The following is a 14,953-nucleotide window of genomic DNA, read 5'->3' as shown; positions in this document are numbered from 1 at the left end:
ATAGATAAAATGTAATATCAGAAGCCAACTATAGCTGTAGAGCCACCCCACCCTACTATAAATGTTAAGATGACTCTATCTGAGTCTTTCTCCTTTGTTTGTTCTTTATGTTTTATAAACGTTGTCGTGTCGAGAAATTGTATATATATAGTCTTTCTTTTGGAGCAAGAATATATGAAAATAGTTTGATAATAATTTGTGAAAGTAATAGTAAAATAGTAATAAATAAAAATAAAATAATTTAAGAATATCTAAAAATAATTATGTTATTAAACAGGTCATTATTTTCTAAAATTATAGATCGTGATTATAGAGTTGGCCGAACTCTGGTCTTGGGCTAGCAATGGACTATTAGCACCATTGATCCATATGTGTGTAGATTGGGTCTGTTTTTCCTTTACCCAACCACTAATGGGGCTGGGATTGGTTTTAACTATATCTGTCCTTAGCCTGTTTTATATATGAGAAATGATACTTGCAGTCGTGAGTGTGCAAGCGTCATGTAGTCACTTTGAAAAAAATGAATAAATATGAAACCCACATGAAAAGAAATTAATTTTTTATGAGTGGACCCCACTATTTTTCAAAGTGACTGTATTGCGTTTGCACATTCCACGACTGTATGTAGCATTACTCTTTATATATTGGTACTACTTTATACAATTCCGTCTAAAATCCCAAACATATTTCACTTTAAAAAGCATATTTTACAACAGAACATGGCCTGTCTTAGATCGATCGAGATATATAGTTCAATCCATTTTGACTACATGATGATCATGTAGTTGAAGCATCGATTAATTGCATGGGACCCTGAAGTACTGCTTGATCATCCTGCATGCTTGGACAGCGACAACTACTACATAAATGAGATGGATCATGATGGAGACTCTTGCCAAGATTTTGCTTAAACATGGATCAGGATGGAGATTTTATAACTTGGCTACTCATTAGATTACCACTCCATTCTCCAAATCTGAAAATGCTTAAACTCTTTCGAGATGATCCTCAATATCAGGTTAATGAAAACCATGCTTCGATATTTTAATATTCACAGGATATATAAATAGACAATGACAGGGAGAACTTATATGGAAAATTAATAACAAAAATCATATCAATGGGACACTTTAAAATGAGACTGCAACTGTAGCAACGCTTTCTATCTTGAGAGTTACATGAAAAGAATATGTGTTTCAGGCAGATTTAAGGTGATGAAACAGAAGGATGAGCACAAAGGCACACCCACCTTCCAAACACAAAGAAACATACAAAACCTTTCAGAAAATTCTTATGATACTGGAAATGCCTTATGCATTACTCTTGTTTTCATAAGTAAATAACATTGCCAATTGGATGCCAATAATGGTGAAAGAGTGAGTTCTCAAGAATGCATTGGATATCAAGTTGTTCCAAGGGAGCTAAGAGCTTTATGGGATACTCAAGGGATAGGGCTAGCGATGGGATCTAGGCTGTAACACCCCCTTCCCGTAAGTTAGGTGTGTCACGTGTTTTTCATAAAATAAACCCCGCAAGAGATCTCATTTTTAATAACTGAAATTATGATTTATTTTGCAGAAAAACTGTCTAATAAAAATGTCTTCCAAAAACTTAAATGAATAAACTGAATAATATTTATGACATAAAAACAATTTTATTCTTGAAGGTCTGAAATTGAATCAACTGCTCTTTCTAATCCTGGTGTTCATCATCCTCACCTGGGTGGTTAAAAACATGAAAACAAACTAAAATGAGTTGAAAACTCAGTAAGAAATCCATCACAACGTAAATATAATAAACGTAAGATTTTCATAAAAGTTTTCATGTTGAAAGCTTAAAATTCATGACTGTTCATACTGATGCTTATGCTATGCAAGACTAACTGACTGATCTGATTTAACTGACTGATCTGATTTATCTGATTTAACTAACTGATCTGACTGGCCAACACACTTAACCCTGTGTGCGAGGTTGTGCACTGGCCTCACATCCCGCTGCAGCAAGGGGAGCCGCTGATAGTATTCTAGCATACTATGGTGGACCACGACTAAGTTCGTTGCTTGCACATCTACCCTGAAACTGAACTGCATTGGTACCATGCATCCGAATGGCCATCTGATTTACTGATCTGATCTTATCTTGCATTTTAAACTTAAGATAGCTTACGTGTCTTATACACATGAGATACATGACATAATACATACATAATTATAATTTCTGAATCTGAACTGCGGAATGACATGATCATATGCTATGCTGGATGACATGTTTGCATGTGACATGAGTGGGTCATAAATAATGGTTGTCAATGAACTGGCTTGAATAATACTTATATATAAGCTGAACTGTGATGATTCTAATTTATGATCAAATTACTTATCTCGATGCGCTTCTTCTTGAATATCACCTTGTAATTCAACACCTATACGAAATATTAACTATCACTAAATTTGTCTAAGAGCAACATGTACTAATATCCTACTTAATTAAATTCATACTGTGGAAATATAAAGAATTAATATTCTGTTTAATATAAAATAATATTCTATTTAATATAAAATCAATGAATGTTTATATCTTAAATTATTTAAATACTAATAATATATTTTAATTTAGTAGAATACTTGGGCTATTTTAAATAAGTCATAAAAATCAAAATTCTTAAAATAGGTTTACTTTCCCATTATTAACATAATTATTTACTTTAACAAGAAATCTAATAAATGCTAATATCATTTTAATACTCTTAACATATTAATTTATTAAAATTCTACTAAATATACTTTAGAATATATTTTAAATTCATTCAACACTTTCTTAATAAAATTAGCATTTAAGTAATATATTTATTTAATAAAATTAAACTCAACTTGAAATATTAAACACAACTTTAATTAAAATGACATAATAATATTCATAATTAACATATACTTAAACGTAAGGTTATAAATATAATTATACTTAAAAACACTACTTCAAGATACTAGATTAGAAAGGGCATACTTGTAATTTTCATCAACTAACACTTAGTAAACTGAAACCTAAAGCAAATACGTATATATTCTGCAGAAAAACAGAGAGCTCGGGAGAGAGAGGCGCGCGAAGCAAGGGCTCACCGAGAGAGAGGCTGACGTGCGACGGTTCTGGGCTGTTGGCGGGGGGTCACGGCGGTGCGACTGGGGGCTCGTCTGTGGTGGTGCGACGCTGAAGGAAGTAAACCATGTGGCAGTGCAACCGAGAGAGAGGGAGGAGCACGTGCTGAGCTGGGTGGTTGAGGGTCGTAGGCCAACCAGGATGGAGTAGGTACCACGGGGAAGAGCTGGTCGGCAGTTTCTAGCATCATGGGTGGTGCTCCGACGTCCTGGGGTGGTCGGCGGAACAACCTGAACTGGTAGTGTCGAGGTGCTCAACAAGAAGTCACCGTGTGGCGTACGTGTGACAGTGCTTGGAGGTCCTTCTCGGTCACGCATGGTTTGCGCAGCGGAGTCGCTGTGGTGGTTCCATCATCGAGTCGTGGCCTCTTCGGTTGTTGTGTCTCACTGAGTAGTGTCCAAGCGGCTTTTCATGGCATGGGTGTGCTCTGTTCCGTGAGTGCAAAACAGGGGTGCATTTCGTGCATGACTGAGGCGCAGGGAGGGCTTACCGTGTTGTCCGAGGAGTTGGTTGGTCGTCCTAAGGTTGTCGACAGTGGCGTCAGTGTGCTCTGGGTAGAGGGGCTGAGCGTACATGGAGGGGAAGGCTTGAGATTTGCGACTTGGAGTTTTCTTTCCATCCCGAAGTGATAAGCGTAATATAAATATATATTTAGGTAATGAATCAAGAAGAAACTTAGAGGAAAAGAGACGTGCATGAGCATGAAAATGGAACGAGCCTAACGTGGAAATTAATTCCTGACTTTCGTGGGTTTGGGTGCCATAAAAATATTTCACATAATCTAACAATATAAATAATAATCCTATTAAAAATAATAATAATAATAATAATAATAATAATAAAATATTTATAGTTATATAAAAATATATAAAACTTATCTTATATTCTAATCTTAGGATCGAATTAGGATCGAATTGTTACATAGGCCTAGTTAGATTAACTGAACTCAAGATCTTGCCCAAATATTTTGTCCAAATTGGGCCAGTTTTTCTGACAAGCAGCTCTTGTATTGCTAAATGTTTTCAATTCTGACCCAAACTCTATTATTTATTGTTAGTAATTTTCATAATGTCATCTAGAATCCCAAATAAAGCTATTTGAACTCCAATCATCTTAAATTTCAAAAGTAATCCTCTCCATTTATGCTTCATTTAAAGATGATAAAAAATAAACTAATAATATTTAGAAATAAAGAATAATATTATATACAGTCGGCACACTCTATTTAAATAAAAAGGGGAGTCTACTGTTGAAAACATAATTTTTTCATGTGCATTTAAATTTACCTAATTTTGTTAAAATGAATACGCGAGACTTACACATCCTTTATGTAAATATAATTTCTCATAAATATAATGCAATCGTGGGGATAAGCTACTATTACAATCTAATTTAAGAAACAAAAGTTACAAAAAACCAGAGCTTATGGTGTGCTTTGTGGTATGATTATTTTAACAATTATTTTAAAATAAACTTTAATTTTTGAAATTATTGTGGATGATATATATATATATATATATATATATATATATATATATAAAATAGATATTGAGGTACCATAATATGAATCATTTATTTTTAAAATAATGATTAGGGTTTGAGGAACTCATGAAGAGAATGCTACCCAAGCACGACCAATAATTTAAGACACATCTCTTATAGTAAGAGATTTAAATGTGGTCCACATATTATAAGATATTTATTTAATATAAAGTTGATACTGCAAGCTGGTTATATATAAGTGAAAGGTGTATTGGCGTCAAGTACCTTTCATCTTCTTTCATAATTATTTCGTATTAATATGAAATTAGTGCACTCAATAAATATATTTTCTGGCTGTTAGAATTTGTTTTGGATGACTTATTTATGTAAAATTTCAATAATATTTCATCTTTCGGTACTTTTTCATGTCTCTGGCAACGTACATTTGCGTTAGCTCAGAATTTGAGTACAGTGTTACAGCCCACACCACACATTATATATGTTTTAATTTTAATTAAATTAATTAAGTTCTTATATTCATCATCCTTACACTACATACTTGTTAAGAAAAAAAATAAAAAATAAAAAATAAAAGTAGGTGTATTGTATTGGGATAATAATATAATTATTCATATATATATATATATATATTTATAGATGAGAAATATTAGGATGAAGAAAAATATTACTCTTAATTTTTATTAAATTCTGTCCACAATATTTAAACAGGCTTGAAGAAGCTTGATCAAGACTGCTGAATACAAATTTCAAAAGCCAGCAGCTATGCATTTAATTTGGAACAAAGAGATCACAATATCACCTCTCCCACTCAATTTGCCATGTCCATGTGCCCAAAACTGTGTTATGAGACCCCAAACACCTCTTCTTTGGATCTCAATTTTTTTCGACTTATCTTAACTTATCATTATAATTTTTTTAAATTTTAATACAAAATATAATAAATAATTCAATTTTTTTAAATCTTAAAATAATAATAATATTAAAAAATAATATTTTAATAATATTATACCATCTTAACTCAACTCAATTCAATTCCACTCATTTCAATATCGCTTAATCCATTTCAAACAAAAGAACTTTGTGACTTTGTGTTGCCGCAGAAATTGACTTTCGGCGTAGAACACATTGCCAACCAAATGGCGGTTGACCTGCAGAATTAGCAACGATGCAGCAGCTTCCACGAAATTACCCTCTTCTTTCGACGAAATTAATCTCCTGGCCTCTACCTTGATGAATGGTATGGGAAAGTACGACCATATATCAAACCCTGCTGAATCCACAAACACAGAGAGAGAGACAGAGAGATCATTTCTTAAGAGAGAATGCTCGGAAAAGAAGAGAGAGAGAAGGCATTTGTGGAGAATGGAAGCGTATTACTGGAGAAGTTAATTGCCTCTTGTAATAGCAGGTGTATTCCCCTCCGTAGCTTCTCCATCGAAGAGCTCCTGAAGGCCACTAACAACTTCGATCCTCACCTTCTTTTTCGCGAAGATGGTTCGTATCAATGGTACAATGGGTCTCTCGAAGGCAGACTCATTTCCGTTAAGAAGTACAGAAAGATTGGATACGCAAAAGAACTGGACTTTCCCTTCACTGATTTGGTTATCTGTGCAAAGATGTGCGCTCACAAGAATGTTCTTAAGCTCATAGGATGCTGTCTTGAGACTCCATCTCCCGTTTTAGTCTACGAATCTGCTGAAAATGGAACCCTTTCCGATCGAATTTATGCCTCTAAACCACAAGCTCGACCTATGCCATGGCAGTGCAAGCTAAAGGTTGCAAGGGAGATTGCTCATGCTATTGCATATCTCCACACTGCCTTCTCCAGACCCATTATTCATAGGGATATAAAACCACACAACATCTTCTTTGACCAACGTGACATTCCCAAACTATCTGATTTTTCAATTTCTGTTGCAATCCCAGAGGGTGAATTTGAGGTGGAAGACGATATTCTTGGGGCTTATGGTTTCATATGCCCCAGGTATGCTGTTACGGGCGTTGTGACGGAAAAAAGCGATGTCTATAGCTTTGGAACGCTTCTGTTGGAGCTTGTAACTGGAAAAACTTTCATGGATCTATACCAAACAGCTTCTGGTTTTAAGAACTTTGAAGACTACATAAGAGAAAACATTGTAAAGACGATTGTCGAATCTGCAATCCAGGCAGGGGAAGGAGAAGCTGGTCTGGAGCAGCAATTGCAAGCCTCACTGCAGCTTGCCCTGATATGCAGAGATGAGAATCCAGAGTTTAGGCCAACCATGATTGATGTTACAAAAGAACTAAGACGGATTGAGAAGTCCATTCCATAATTATTTTCTCATTTTGGTATATTTCCAAATTTCTTTGGTGCCATCCAGTGCTATAATACAATAACATGATACTCTTTATAAGTCTTTCTCCCTAGTTTTTCAAATATATGTTTATTAGATGTTGTCGTGTCTAGAAATTGTATATATTAATCTCTTTCTAATTTGATCATTCAATTCCTATGTAAATGATCTTTCTTTTGTGAGAAATAATTTAGTTACAAAGTTATTAAAAAAATAAATAAATTCACACACTGTAGTTTAAGTTATACATTAGATTATAAAATTATTTTTATTGTAAAGTAAATCTAACGAATTACTTAAAATCATATCTGTTTATAGATTTACTTTTATATAATCCCTTTATTTCTACAGTACTTCTCTTCTTTTCTCTATAATTATAGGTCGTGATTATAGAGTTGGCCAAACTCCGGTCTTCGGCTAGCAATGGACTATTAGCACCATTGATATATGCGTGTAGATTGGGTCTGGTGCTACTTTAAATAATTCCATCTAAAATCCCAAACATATGTTTCACTTTAAAAAGCAGATTTGAACTCCAAAAACCTTCAACTCAAAGAGTAACCATATCCATCTCTACATTTGAAGACATAAATATATATATATATATATATATATATATATATTAAACTATTTAAATGAAGGAAGACGAAGAGATTGTTTGTGTATGAGTAATAATATATGTACAATTTTTTATATAGTTATGTTTTAAAATGGTGGCATTTTTATATAAGTTATTTTATGAAAGAGAATGTTAAACGTATTTAAGAAAAATTTATAAAAAATTTGCTTCTCCACATATCTGTTAATGATATGCTGACAACATGAAATTTGAAATTCAAATTTGAATTTATAAAAAAAAAACTAACAAAATGAGTTTTGTAAGTAAAATTGTAAGTAAAAGTGTAAGTACATTAACACTACTCTTTATGAAAACACTCATCATTTAAAACATAATTCATATATAAAAAATTGCAAAAAAGATTGTGTGTTTATCATATTCTAAGATGAGTAATGTTATATACAGTCGTAGAATACGTAAACACCCTATATTATGCAGTCATTTTGAAAAATAGTGAGGTCCACTATTAAAAAATTAAATTTTTTTCATGCGAATCCAGTATATTTTCATTTTTTTCAAAGTGATTATGCAGCGATTGCGTACTCACGACTGCAACGATCGTATCTCTTCCAAAATTAATGTATATCAGTTATATCACTACCCCACCCGATCATTCTCGTTTGTTTTCTAACGATATACAGATAGAAAGATTAAAATGAGAGGTTTTTATTAAAAAAAAAAAAAACTAAGGATTTTTTAATGTGCGAAAGTTGAGAAGCGAGCGAGGCCTGAGGAAAAAATTCTCAATCCGAAAATGATAAACATATTAGAAATAACTGAAAACTACAGAAAATGAAGAAAGCGAAAACCTGAAATCCACAGCTGTATATGCATGTCTGTTAGTGAGCAGCGGTACATGTCCCTCGTACATCGTGGAGTTTGTGGTTTTTTGTTCCTTCCTGTCTTCAATCTCATCTCTTTGCTGTCCCAAAGTCCTTTCGGCCGGTTCTCTTCCCTCCATCATATATCCTCGTTGTTTGGGTTGGGACTCATCGAACGACATTGAGGTGCTCCATGGCCTTTTCGGGATGTGTTCCTTTCTTTCTTCTTTCTGCATTTCTTGAGTTGTCTTTCCGAGTTTCATAACCTCAAAAATCTTACCCAGAGACATTGCTAGAGAATTTATTATTCAGTTACTCACCTTGCTTACACCTTCCTTTCTTATATTCATTCTTCATCCTGGCTCTTTAGTCTCTCTCTCTCTCTCGATCTGTAAATGGGGTGCAGTCAGAACTTCATTTGCAGCTGTAGACTTTGCTATTTTGCTATTTCGATTCTCTTTCTCATTCTGAGCTCTACCCAGCTGAGAAGTACTATGGCTGAAGGTAAATAGCTCACTGTTGAAATTGGAACTACACAACATTCTGGTAACTTGGAAGATTAACTTTCTTGTCTGTGTTATGCAGGTAGAGCACTTTCCGAACCGTTTTCCCAGGTGAGAAATGATCTACGCTTTTTCACTCTCTTCCTCAGAAATTATGAAACTTTACTCTTGGTTAAATGTACTAAAGGAAAATAATCTGTATTTTTTATTTATGCTTCTTAAATTAGACAGAGAGAGAAGGTAAGGCAATTTTGAGAGGCCGTAGGATAGGATCAAGGCCTCCAAGGTGCGAGAGGAGGTGCAACTCATGTGGGCACTGTGAGGCAATTCTGGTCCCTGCAAATCCCCAACTTCAGAATGGGAACAAAGACCACTTTTCAAGGGTCTCAAATTTTGCATATTCAAGAGGAGATGACACTTCCAACTACAAGCCCATGAGTTGGAAGTGCAAATGTGGGAATTTGATATTCAACCCATAATTACTAATTGCATCAGAGTTTTTCAGGTGATTATCAAGTATAATATCTATTATTTTTTAGCGCTGTAAATGCATTATGTACACTAATTAGAATTTTAGCGTTTCTTTAATTTCTTGTTTAGATATTTTCCCATGCAATTTTAGTTCGTTCTTTAGGGAAAGATCTTGAGATTCATGAGTTGATTATGATTGATGTGGTATTGTCTTTATAACTATCTTCAGGTTTAAGTTTGAATTTAGAATGCAACCTACGTACGTAAATACTCCTCATGTATGAGTCTCATGTTCATGATCATGTAATGATCAGTACATAGAATCCCTGTTTAAATTTGCATTCTTCATGGTACTAGAGCTTGTAGATGACGCACCTCTTAGTCCATTATCTGATCTTTCCTCCAATCTAATTAATATTTTATCCCCTCATCAAAGTGGATATTATTATCATTTTATTCCATAGATCAGTTGTACGAAAGATACCGAAGTTGATCACTTCCATGGTTTATGCATCAAGATATGGAAGTTATTTATTTATTTATTTATTTTTTTTTTATTGGGGGAGGGGTTTCAAACTCCGGATTTTTATTTTGGAGGCTGAGAGTTATGTCATGTTACATGCATGCTTTTGACAGATGTTGAAATTGTGTTTTAAAGATATTGAAGTTGCGTTAATGTTCCCAATAGTTTATTAGCTAATCGATCAAAATCTTTATTTTTTCTGTTTAAGCTAATCACTTTTAGAACACCATCTAATAGCTTATACAAATTTTCTATCTACATCATTAAAAATAAATGAATGAAAAAATAAAGAGAAATAAATGATAAAAGAAATAGATATTAAAAAAATTTGTGCATTGATGAATCATGTCAATCTACATTTAGATTGGTTGTGTATCACAAATGAATTAACTTTACATAAAATTTCTTGAGTATTTCTTGAATATTTAAAGCTCCATTATCCATAGAACACGTACGTCCGTGAATATTATCTTGGAAAATCATTATTATATTAGTCTCACAGACGTGAAAAAAAAAACAAGCAAAAGACAAAAAATTAATCTAAAAAAGGTGCAGATCAGTGCAATATTTAGGGTATTTAAGAGTTTAAATACACTTTTCCTTCTATTTGCCATATATTATATATAATTAATTAGCTTTAACTTGGAAATTAAGCATTGCCTTCTGGCTTTTACCACACGCCAACTTCCCCATTACTCTTCTCCATGTACCGCTCATTTACACAAGTACTTCGTGTAAATGTATAATATTTACTCATTTACGACTGCAATTATAATTTCTTAAAAATAAAATATGAACGAGGATATGTACGTAGCTCTCATCCATCGTGTCCAGTAGTTACAAGAATAACCGGATAAAAGCCGAATCCACTTAAAAAATCATCTGATTATAAGTTAGGAAATTCTGAAGGACCAGACCCTTGATGGTTCACGTTCACTTTTCCAATCTGCTCCATCTTTAACTTGCTATTTCTACAAATTAACGTCCTAACTCCAATCATGTCTTTTTTGTTCAAATTAATCCTCCTGCAGTACCTGGTGCAAGTAGTTTGAAAACACCACACAAACCAGTAAACAGAGCAAGGCAACCTGTGACAGAGTCATCAATACTGACCATCCTTTTAGACTGCGGATTGCGGTTTATGCTACAAAACCAGTGGAATAAGCTAATTCTGTGCTGATCGTTCTTTAAGTGTGACACTGTGGGTGATTATGCCAACATACTCAATAAAATTAATAGACATATTTCGCGTTGGTAAGTGCACTTAAAGCACTCTCCATTTAGAGGTTAGTTTTGATTTCATAATACATGACTGATTGAACTGATCTGAGGCGGTTGTGAGGTTGGATCATTGATCATGGAAGGATATATATATATATATATATATAGGTGCATGCAGCACTCTCCAAGTTCTGCAACTCCAAAAATAAAGAGAATGTCGAGGCAAAAGTTAGAGAGAGACAACTGAAAATGAAGGACAGAGCGAAGGAAAGAAACGGAGTAGTTATGATTCCCGTGCCTTTTTTTCTCAAGCTAGCATTCAAGCTGCTCCATTCCCTCAGACATGGACAACATGCATGTACTCTGCCATATCGAAACGTCTGACAGCAACAAGTCATGCATGCCCTGCTCGCCATTCCCATTTCCATATGATATGACGTAGATGGGACGAGAGGATTCACCATACATACATAGGTGCTGTGTAATCTGATAACCTTACATATAACAGCTTCCATGTCAGGGCGGCGACCGAACCCCTACCCTCTGGTTACATTTTCGATTTTAGCAGAAACCGAGGATGATGGGCAACAACACAAAGGGTCTCGGACTCTGGTCTAGTACTGATGTCTGTGCCAGCTGATTGCTCTTGATTGTTTCTACACTATTTTTTTTCTGCAACCTAGCCTTTGGTTATAAAGGTCTTCGATCTATACAAAGAGCTCACCCAACTGTACACGTAGTGGTGGCAACTGTACTTTGCCTTGCGAGTTTAGATATTTGAACCCAAAACAATACTTCTCCCGATGTTCAACGGGAAGAGAAAAGTAGGGTTCAGTTAACCAAAATATCACTGATCTGTTTGAAAATTGTAAAATTTAATTTACGTTCTGATAAACTATATTTATTAATTATGCCTAAAAGTCCCATTTCCAAGTAGAGTGATGCTATTCTGCCGTCCAAGTAGCTATACTCGGTGTTATCGCTAGCTGTAAAATTAATTTTTTTTTTCTATTCACATTTTTTTAATGTATTTAAATATTTTTAAAAAATAAAAAAATACATCAATACATTTAAAATTACTTTCTTCATCATTTGGTAAAAAAAAACCCAACGGTATGATTTAGACGGCATAATAGAGTTTTCCTTCCAAGTATCTTGGGATAATTATTGCAAAATTGATTTAGCTACAAAAAATCCTACAAAAATAAAATTACAAACTGATGCGATTTAATAGAATACGTTAGATTATAAAAATATTTTTATTGTAAAATTGATTTAACATATTATATAAAATCGTCTCTTGTTGCAATTATGCGGGAGCTCCCCTATTAATTTGAATGAACGAGGTCGCCTCAACTTGTCATTTCAAGGAGAAATGCTTCTGGTCTTGTTATTGAACGCGTCGAAGAACTCACCTAGAGCATTGCTGGACGTATTGAAGAAATATGAATCATCTTGTTGACAGCTAGTGAATCCTTCTAAATCGAGAAATGATATTTACAGTCATAGAGTGTACAAGCGTTATGTAATCATTTTTAAAAAAATGAGTAAATATAGAACTCAAATAAAAATAATAATTTTTTAATAATAGATTCTACTCTTTTTTAAAAAGATTATGCGACACTTACACACTTCACAATTATATATAACATTACTCTTCTAAATCAACTTTCCTTATAAAGCTTCAGCGGCAAGGAAGAGGATTCATGTTCTCTCTCTCTCTGTCTCTCTGGCTTTAAAAGAGGTCAGATTCCCACACACTTGGTGCCAATTAGCAGTGGCAGACTTGCTGTGTTCCTGTTGAAACCTTTGATGGATAAAGAAAAAAGGTTTCAGGCTAGAAGTCTAAATTGCTGTCTAGTGGAGGAAGGCTAGTGCCGGTGAAACATGTTCCTTCAAGCATGTGCCTTCATATGCTTTATATCTGTCTTGAATGTTTCCCATCAGGTGTTAGAAGGATGCGAGGAAAACCTTCTCAAATTTCTTTCCGGGTGATGTAGCTGGTAAAGAGAAAAAGAAAATGTGTTGCTTGAGATAAAGCTTGTAAACCCGTGGAGAAAGTGGTATAGGTCTTAGGCAAGGCTACGTTTGGGTACCAAGAGTATCTCAAGTACTCTCACTACTATTCTTTACTTTATTATTACTTTTCACCTACTTTTTTACTATTCATTACTTTTTACTTACTATTCATTATTCGCCATAGTTTGGATAGTGAGAATACTTGAGAAGTGTTGAGAATATTTGTGAATAGTAGTGAAAAAGTAATGAAAAGTAATAATAGAATAATGAATAGTAGGTAAAAAGTAATGAATAATAGAAAAATAGGTAAAAAGTAATAATAAAATAAAGAATAGTAGTGAGAGTACCTCAAGTACTCTCACTTGCCAAACACACCCTAAACTCTTAGGGACCTTTGGTAGGATAAAAAAGAAAAAACACTCTTTATTTGGCTAATATCTAATGTCCTTAAGAAGCAAGCAGCATAAGTAAACATTATTGATGATTTACGACCAACTATGAGCTAAATAGCTGGAAAGGAATGACCAACAATTAAATCATTATTTGTTCTAAAAAAAAAAAAATAATCCAGGGAAAAGAAAGCTTTCAAAATGTATGCAACAACGCAAGCTTACACACTCTAAATTGATTCATTCTGCTGGAGGGTAATCCAACATAAGATAAAATATAACCAATCGAGAAATTAATTCCCTAATCAGCTAATACAATATGCTGATCATCAAATGAAGAAGGAACCATTTAAGATAAATCCATATACTCGTACGCCACACACATATCTGAGCATATGGTGAAAAAGCCAATCACGAAAAAAGAAGCAGCAGAAAACAGCATGAATACTCCATCAGTACAACAGAAGCATCCCCTGTTTTTTTTTTTCATCTGTGTTTTTCCCCATCGCTGTTAATTTCAAGAATAAGAGAGTATTTATGGCCAACATTCACGAAAGCAAAGAAAATGCCAAAGATAACATCAATAATTCCAAAATTTGACTATAATAAGATTTGGCATCTACAAGGGATGATAGAAGGAAGAACCTGGAGAAAACAAACACGAGCATTTTCCCACCTGGTTGAGCGACTTGAGAATTCCATGTCCATTTGATATAACAAGCTGCAACCAAGTCCCCTCCTTGATGTTAATCCCCTCCCACACCATCTCATAAAGCAGGCTCACACCCTCAATGTCTCCAACCTAACCAATGTCATCTGAATGGCCTGATGAATCTGAGCAAGTGGTTCCCAATCTCAAACCTAATGGATGAGCGGGCCTTGTGCTCATCCAACCCCATACCTTTCCAATCATATATCTTCCAAAATTGATTTGGTAAAGAGTTTAATTTTGGTTTTTCTCTGTGAGATTTGTGATGGTTTAAGTTGACTCTTTGAGTTTGGGTTTGGGCTTTCAGTTCGGAAAAGTTTGGATAGTGAGTTAAAATAAGATGAAAGTTAAATAAAATATTATTAAAATATTATTTTTATATTGAAATTTGAAAAAAATTAAATTATTTATTGTATTTCGTACGAGACTTCGGAAAAATTGTACTGATTATATGAAATGAGATGAGATGATTTGCGAGGGTCTCTCAATCCAAACAACCCCAGTTTTATTTCAGCTTCTGTTATTTTCAACCAATAAATGGTTTTAAACATGGTCAATTGTCTTCAAAATGAGGAGTAAAATGTATCAATTATTGTACTGTTATGAAGAATTCTATCCAGAACTGAACAACATCCAAAACACTGAAACACTTACACCAAGTGAAGCAATAAACTTCACTTCTACCAATG

The 14,953-nt window shown here is 34.0% G+C and overlaps 2 protein-coding genes across 2 annotated transcripts; both read left to right on the top strand.

Annotated features, from left to right (window-relative positions):
• The first annotated feature begins 5,978 nt into the window (after window positions 1-5,978).
• Window positions 5,979-6,968, top strand: LOC121262159 (serine/threonine-protein kinase ZRK1-like). The gene has a single exon (XM_041164565.1). It carries the CDS (start codon window positions 5,979-5,981, stop codon window positions 6,966-6,968), a length of 990 nt encoding a protein of 329 aa, XP_041020499.1.
• Window positions 6,969-8,504: 1,536 nt separating this feature from the next.
• On the top strand, window positions 8,505-9,680 carry LOC121262253 (EPIDERMAL PATTERNING FACTOR-like protein 2). Its single transcript, XM_041164650.1, has 3 exons — window positions 8,505-8,933; window positions 9,015-9,043; window positions 9,160-9,680. The coding sequence occupies exons 1-3, from the start codon at window positions 8,825-8,827 to the stop codon at window positions 9,409-9,411; spliced, it is 390 nt and encodes a 129-aa protein (XP_041020584.1). The 5' UTR covers window positions 8,505-8,824; the 3' UTR covers window positions 9,412-9,680.
• Window positions 9,681-14,953: the final 5,273 nt, after the last annotated feature.

This window comes from Juglans microcarpa x Juglans regia, chromosome 4S, assembly GCF_004785595.1.
Source record: "Juglans microcarpa x Juglans regia isolate MS1-56 chromosome 4S, Jm3101_v1.0, whole genome shotgun sequence".
In the NCBI taxonomy this organism is placed as follows: Eukaryota; Viridiplantae; Streptophyta; class Magnoliopsida; order Fagales; family Juglandaceae; genus Juglans; species Juglans microcarpa x Juglans regia.
The sequence above is the reverse complement of the archived record's forward strand: the minus strand, read 5'-3'. Positions and strand labels throughout refer to the sequence as shown.